Raw genomic sequence first — 8075 nt, forward strand, 5'->3', positions numbered from 1 at the left:
CTACAGATCGATATCGCAACAACCACATGCGGTACCATATGGAATATACCATAAATGTTGCCCATAACAGGATGAAATTTGCTGAGAGACTAAAGAGCAAAATGATGGATTTCCTTCGCTTCTCCATCTCTGGATCTCCGGGACTCTCCCCAACGCTGTGATTTCACAGTCTCTTGCGAGCTCTGTTGCTCACTAAAATGTGCTTCACAGTGAAAAGGTTGAACAGCAGAATCAGGACAAATGGTACAAATGGGGTCAGAATGTGGTGGAGGAATTCGATCGAAACCCAGACGTCAGAAAACCGAACAGACTCCGGTACAAAACAAAAGAAGGGGGAGTTGAACAGCAAATACCGACCGGTGTATATAAAATACCACATCGTGTTCTTTAAACAGCTCAGCACACTCACGGTTCCCAGGGCCACAGCCGCCATTTTCTCGGTGCAATATTTCTTTCTCAGATTCTCACCACAAATAGCCACAAATCGATCAAAGGTGAACGCGACAGTGAACCAGACGGAACAGTCAGTGGCTGCATGAAGCAGCACACCGTGGATATGACACACTGGGACATCGTACAGGAAAGTAAACTGTTCCCAAAAAACAATTGGAATCTGTCTCAATACCACATCCAAGATGATTACCAGGAGATCTGCCGTCGCCATGGCCACGAGGTAACGCGTTACACATTTGGAGAGACCGCACTTCCCCTGAGCTAGGACCCCGATCATCACTGAGTTCACTGTGTGGATAGGGAATAAATAGGAAAATTGTCCATCATTGCGCAAGCAAGCCGATCAGATTCATTCAGGACATTGAGGTTTTGAAATGTATTTTTGGTTGGGTAAAATAGTTGGGTGTTAAGGAGTGATTTTTCAAATGGTGAAGTGAGGTTGAGCAGTAGAGAGGTGCAGGGAGGGAAGTCCACAGCTCGATGGTCTGGACACTCACAGTTTGATTCAAGTGTTGCTTCCTGTCACGGTTGAGGTGTGACAGAAACTATCTGTACAGATATTTATTCATCAGCTGGGATATTTTATAAAGACAATTTTTTCAGTTCTTTTCAAAACAGACTTTAGCCAACCTGAAAAAAGAATCTGCAGCTGGTCACCTGATGCCTTGCCTGAGTTTCAACATAACGATGGCTACACGGACACTCAGCCTGATCCAAGCACCTTCAAACATAGACAATTCTTCACAGGTCGCAATCTCCCAGAATGGTGCAAATGGCCACAACATTCGTGACTCCAACCGGTTTGGAAAAGAGAGCCTGTTTACTGACTCGTGACCAGTGTCTCCGACAGCAAAGAACTCCTGACTCAATTAAACCTCAAGATTCCAGTCACCCTGCGTCCAACATTGAGCAGCTACATCAAATGACCACCTCTGAAAGATGCTGTTGTGTTGTTTGTTGGAACTGAATTCCAGCAATTCCTGTCTTATCTGAAATATGAGCAGAACTCCAGGCAATGGCCTGTGCTGTCTATCACCAAGCTGGTGGCAGCAGAGGGAACTCCAACCCTTTTCAAACCTGCTGACTGCTGGAATATTGGAACTCAGACCTACAGACTTACTCATTCTATGTACCTTCTTCCGTCATGGAGGATGGAAGACAAAGAATTCAACAACCACTCAACCTCCCCTCAGAAGGAACATTCCTATTGACTCACGATTCCCGACTCTGGACACGTACAAAACCCGTCCTTGTATTTCACTCTGGCTGTGTCCTGAACCCGCTTTCTCTTTCCCGATCCCCCATTGATTGTGTGAGTGTAAGAAGAGGTGAATGTTGTGAAACCTCTCCCTCGTATGTTTGTGGAAAATTAAACCATGCTTTATATTTTAATCTCAGCTGGAGTTTCCTGTGCAAGTGGTGAGCAGAGGAATGTTTCCAAATTTGTGATTGCAACTGAAGTCAACAGCTTCAGTCTTCTCAAAACTTAAACAAAAACAAGAGTGAGGCAGCTGGAGTTAGAGACTTACCCGGGATACCAACAATAGCGAGGACAGGGTAATAACCTGCTTGAATCACGAAAATTAGCCCATAAATTCGCCAAGTTAATGTCATCCAATAAGCCTCCAAAACAAGATAGTTAAGTCCATCAGTTAAACTCCGATCCATTGTTGTAATATTCCGATCCTTTATTCCCAGATTCTGATCCATTGTTGTAACATTTCAATTCATTATTCCCAGATTCCGATCTCTCCTCTCCCGCTCTGTAGAGTCACTGCTCCCTGTTACTGCTGGGGGTGGTTGAAGTGATTCTCACTGAAATGATTCCCTTATTATTAGAAGAGGGAGCCCCCGAGTGACACATTTAGTATCCATGGGGAGTGACATTAATTACAGTCACTAAACAAACAGGTTCAGTCACCCCTGGATGGTTTGAAGGTATGAGGAAAGATGGAATTAACTCAGGTGTTTTCTCTGGAAAAACTGAGGCTGAGGGGGGACCTGACAGAGGTCAGCAAAATCATGAGAAGCAGAGATTGGGTGGATAGTCAGAGGCTTTTTCCAAGGGTGGAAGAATCAACTACAAGAGGGCACAAGTCCGAGGTGAGGGGGTGAAGTTTCGAGAAGATATGCAGAGGAAGTTTTTCACACAGAGAATGATGGGTGCCTGGAACTCGCTGCTGGAGAAGGTGGTGGAATCAGGCACATTAGCAACATTCAAGGCGTATCTTGATAGACACATGAACGGGAGGTGAACAGAGAGATAGAAACTGCACATGGGAAACAAGTCATGGTCTAAATAAGAATGACTAATTGCTGCAGACTCGGTGGGCCAAAGGGCTTGTTCCTGTATTGTTCTTCGTTCCAATCCAACACTTTTTCTCCCAGAGTAAAATGGAACATTTCCCCGGTCCGTTCCACACCCGGAACTTTTATTTTTCACCATAGTCTTTGATGTGGCACTTTATTAAATACCTTCAGGAAACCTAAGTAGCGTACATCCACTGGTTCCCCTTTATTCACGGCACATTTTACTTCTTCAAACAACTCCAATCAATTGTTTAACGTTGGGTGGGATTTTCTGGTCACTTGGGCTAGTGGGTTCTTATCGTTCTGTCGATAGTGAATCCCATCCATGGGTTTCGCAGAGGCGAGGGGTGTGTTCAATGAGAAACCACGATGGGGTCAGAAGATTTTGATTTGATTTCTTATTGTCACATGTATTGGTTTACAGTGAAAAGCATTGTTTCTTTCATGCTATACAGACAAAGCACACAGTTCATTCAGAAAGAAAGGAGATAGCCAGAATGTAATGTTACCGTCATAGATAGGGTATAGAGAAAGATCAACTTGTGAGGTAGGTCGGTTCAAAAGCCTGATGGCAGCAGGGAAGAAGCTGTTCTTAGGCCAGTTGGTATGTGACCTTAAAATTTTGTATCTGTATCGCGATGCAAAAAGTTAGAAGAGAGCATGCCTGAGTTGTACATGTCCTTTATTATGCTGGCTGCTTTTCCAAGATAGCCGGAAGTGTAGACAGAGTGAATGGATAGGAGACTGGTTTGTGTGATGGATTGGTCTACGTTCACGACCCTTTGTAAGTTTTTGCGGTCTTGGACAGAGTAGGAGCCATACCAAGCTGTGATACAACCAGAAAGAATGTTCTTTGTGGTACCTCTGTAAAAGTTGGTGACAGTTGTAGAGGACGTGCCACATTTCCTCAGTCACCTGAGAAAGTCGAGGCATTGGTGGGTTTTCTGAACGATGGTGTTGGCACGGAGGGACCAGGACAGGTTGTTGGTGATGTGGCCATCGAGAAATTTGATGCTGTCGTCCATTTCCAGTTCATCCCCGGTGATATAGACAGGGGCATGACCTCCATTATGCTTCCTGAAGTCGTTGATGATCTCCTTTGTTTTGTTGACACTGAGGGAGAGATTATTGTCATTGCACCAGTTCACCAGATTCTCGATCTGATTTCTGTCCTATCTCATCATTGTTTGAGATCTGACCCACTACGGTGGTGCCATCAGCAAACTGAAAAATGGAGTTGGAGGGGAATTTGGCCTCACAGCCATAGGTGTATAAGGAGTCTAGTAAGGGGCTGAGGACACAGCCATGTGGGGGACCTGTGTTGTGGATGATCATGGAGGAGGTATCGTCGTGTATCTTTACTGATTGTATCGTAGTTGGTGCCAGTGGAAGCAGCAAGTGGGAAGCAGACATTGAAGGATGAAGTAGGTGAGTGACATGATGGCAGCAGAGTTTAATGTGGGACAATCTGTTGGAAAGTGAAAAGTGGGTCAATGTCCCCTCACTCACCTTGACCAGTTTGCACCTCCAGCCGTATAACTTCAGGTGGCTGACGGAGAGGGAGGCTGTGGAGGCCGGGGTGACCAGGATCGGGGACGTGCTGGACGGCGGAGGAGCGGGCTGGATGAACCCTGGCGTGCTGGCTGAGCGCGCGGGGGTGTCCGTCCGGCGCGCGGCCAAAGCCATCCAAGACCTTAGGACGGTCGTGCTGGGCCCCGAAAGCACACGCCAGCTCGAGGCGGCTCGGGCGTGCGGTGGGATCCCGTCCGAGCGTTCCCCTGTTCGGACGGAATTCCACATTGGCCCGAAGCCGAGACCCCCCTCCCCGGGTCAGGTGCCCCACAGCGCGAGCCGCCTCGCGGGAATGTCCTCCGTGCCCTTTTCCAGCGCGCGGAGGCGTTTCCTGTACGGGCTGCTGCTGCACACCTTCCACTACCACTCCCTCGCCCGTCGCCCGGACACACCTTGGCGGGCCTTGTTGCCGCCGGGTGGCGGAGGTCCCCGATGGAGGTCCCTCTACGGAGGGATCTCCCCCAATGACCTCGGGGACCTGGGGTGGAGGGTGCTGCACGCGGCGGTGCCGTGCAACAGTAGGATTCACTGGCTCACGGGCTCCCGAGACTGCTCTTTCTGTGGCCTTGTGGAGTCCGTGGACCACGTCTACGTTTTGTGTTATAGATTGCACTCCCTTTTTGATTTTCTGAAGAACCTTTTATTGATGTTCTGTTTGCATTTCAGTCCCACGCTCCTGATCTACGGACACCCGGTGCGGAGAGGGGAGGGTCGGGACGCCGACCTCCTCGTGAACCTGCTCCTGGGCCTGGCGAAACGCGCCATCGGCAGGTCCAGGCAGCGGGCGATCGACGGGGCCGTCCGTCCCGACTGCCTGCCCCTCAACCGCGGCTACGTTCGCGGCCGGGTGTCCCTGGAGAGGGAGCACGCGGTGTCCACGGGCACTGTCGAGGCCTTCCGTGCCCGTTGGGCACCGCAGGGGCTGAGGTGCCTTATAGACCCCGATAATCACATTTTGATTTGACGTGTTTTAAGTTTCCTTTGTACCTTTTGTTTCTGTTCGGGCCGTTCCCCCTCCTTTTGGGGAGCTGCCCCCTTTTTCTTTGTCCGAACGTAATTTAAGTTAGTTTACTTGGTTTGACCCACCCAAAAGACCACCACCAATAGGAGCAGTGGCAATAAATTCTCCCTGAACAGGGAGAAATGTTAAATGTCTGAAAGGGAACTGTTATCTTCCAACACTTCCTTCTGAAAACTCAAATGCAGTTTGAAAGAAATATTGCTCCTCATTCATGCAAGTCTTCTAACTGTGAAGGGCCCTTGTTTAACTCTTGCAGAGGGTTTTAATATAACCCACTGAGGCAAATCAATTTGTAAGGAAAATGTTCCTTAAGCCCCAATCCCCTCATCAAAATTGGGGAGTGTGGAAAAAGTTTCCAAGAATCATTCCAGGGATGAGAATCTTTAGTTGCAGGAATAGTTTGGGACTGCTTTTCTTGGAAAGAGAGAACTTTGGGGATGCTCCCAAATCATCAAGGAACTGGGCAGGAGACGGGGAGAAAATATTCCTGTTTGTAAATGGATTGAGAACTCGGGGGTACACATTCTGAAGTGAAGCAGAATGTGATGTATTGGGTGGTTTGGCTCTAGAATGTTCTACCTGGCAGTGTGGTGGAGCCAGGTTCAATTGAGCTGTTCAAGAAGACATTGGATGATATGACTTGAGTGGACTCCCCTGTACAGGGGAGTGGTGCTAAAGTTAATGCCTGTTTAGGGAGAGCTGGTGCAGTCCTGATAGGCCAAAATACCCCTCTCCTGTGTCACTGCTCGAAACAAGAGATTGAGTGAGTAACTGATCAATATGTTGGTCCTTTTTTTTCAATTATCAGTGAATGGGTGGGATAAATGCAAGGGGTTATGTGGATAGGGCCTGGGTGGGATTGTGATCAGTGCAGACTTGATGGGCTGAATGGTCTCCACTGGGATTCTCTGATCTACCCGACCCTCTTAAATCCTTGTCTCTCCCCTCAGTTCTGTTACTTTGACCGAGATGATGTTGCCCTGAGTCACTTTGCTGAGCTCTTCAAGGAGCAGTCCCATGAGGAACGGGAACACACTGAGAAACTGATGGAATTCCAGAATAAACGTGGAGGCAGAGTCATCCTGGAGAATGTCAAGGTCGGATCTTTCCTTTTAATGAACCAGCCTTGTTTGGCCTGACCTTTGTCTTGAGGATTAATAAACATTGCATGAATAAAACATTCAGGAAAGTTCTGGCTAATTTAGTGCATGGAATTACAAGTCATTGTGTTAATCCAGCAGAAACTGGAGCCACAGACAGACAGATCAAATATAGCAATGGGAATGGTTGCAATGCTTCAAACTCGACCCTGACAAAGCTCTTGAAGCTCCAAAGCTGGAGGGTGGGACAAGGATGGATCAATCCAACAACTGGAGCTATCACTACACATTCACTTCTCGATAGTGAGGTGTTTGGGGTGGTGCCGCTAAGACAAGTGTTACTGTCATTGGCAAAAATATCAGGAGCACTTTTGAATTCTTGATCCTAAAGCTGTGTTGTGAATAAAGTCCAAATACCATCCACTTAATTGCACTAGTAAACTGGGGGAACTAATTCTTGTTAATCCACTCACCCTATTTCCTGATGGGATTTCTCCCTGTCTTCCAGAAGCCAGAGCAGGATAAGTGGAGCAATGGTCTGGAGGCAATGCAGAGAGCTCTGCAGCTGGAGAAGAATGTGAACCAGAGTCTGCTGGATCTGCACAAACTCTCCTCTGGGAACACTGACCCTCATGTAAGTTTACAATCATAGAACCCTACAGTGCAGAAAGAGGCCCTTTGGCCCATCGAGTCTGCATCAACCACAATCCTACCCCCATATCCTGACATATTTTACCCACTAATCCCTCTAACCTACACATCTCAGGACACAAAGGGGCAATTTTAGAATGGTCTGTCAATCTAACCCTCACATCTTTGGTTAAAATGTGGTGAACCTTTCCATTTTATCGAATGGTTTGGAAGTGTGAAGACCCTATCAATTGAGGCCTGATAGAAACCAATACAAGGGGAAGACACGATGGGCTGAATGGTCTCCCACACTGTAACCATTCTCTTTCTCAGTAAAGATGGTTGGTAAATCATCAGAAGTTGTTCTAATTGGTTGACTCTGGATAATTTTAGCCAGAATAGGGGAGGGAATACTCCTATCTGAAGTTGTACCTGTGTGCAGATGTGACGAACCGGATCCCCTGACAATGCTGCTATCTGTGTTGCAGTGATTGAAACTGACCTGGATGAGACTTCCCCTGAAGTATTGGGGCATATAAGCCCTCTCTCTGGCAGGGCGATCAGGAAGGCAAAGACCGATTTTGGGCAAGTATAAAATTGATGGGACCTAATTGTGATCTTATCCGCTGCCAGTGCATAAAGCAGATTCAAATTGGGCAGTGAATTTCTGATTCTTAAACTGCAGGGTCTAATTATCAATTCTAGCATTGCCCCAGGGGTCAACACCCTTAATCTCTTTGGGGTACTGATACGAGCTGCCTCAGGCTCTAGGGAAAGCTGGAGGGAGGCAGATTCAATAATCTGAAGGAAATCTTTTACTTTCCTACTTGCATCTGTGTGACTTCCTGGATGCTCAGTACTTGGATGAACAAGTGAAGATGATCAAGAAGCTTGGAGATCACATCACCGACCTGAAGAGACTGGGAGCCCTGGAGAATGGCCTGGGAGAGTACCTGTTTGACAGGCTCACCCTGGGGGAGAGTGACTGA

General features: G+C 47.5%; 1 protein-coding gene across 1 annotated transcript; it reads left to right on the top strand.

Annotated features, from left to right (window-relative positions):
• The first annotated feature begins 535 nt into the window (after positions 1-535).
• On the top strand, positions 536-8075 carry LOC145360941 (ferritin heavy chain B-like). The gene is made up of 4 exons (XM_080216447.1): positions 536-673; positions 6307-6453; positions 6965-7086; positions 7916-8075. The coding sequence occupies exons 1-4, from the start codon at positions 536-538 to the stop codon at positions 8073-8075; spliced, it is 567 nt and encodes a 188-aa protein (XP_080072573.1).

The sequence above is a fragment of the Carcharhinus amblyrhynchos genome, chromosome 33 (genome assembly GCF_965287045.1).
Source record: "Carcharhinus amblyrhynchos chromosome 33, sCarAmb.v2.hapA, whole genome shotgun sequence".
NCBI classification, from domain to species: Eukaryota; Metazoa; Chordata; class Chondrichthyes; order Carcharhiniformes; family Carcharhinidae; genus Carcharhinus; species Carcharhinus amblyrhynchos.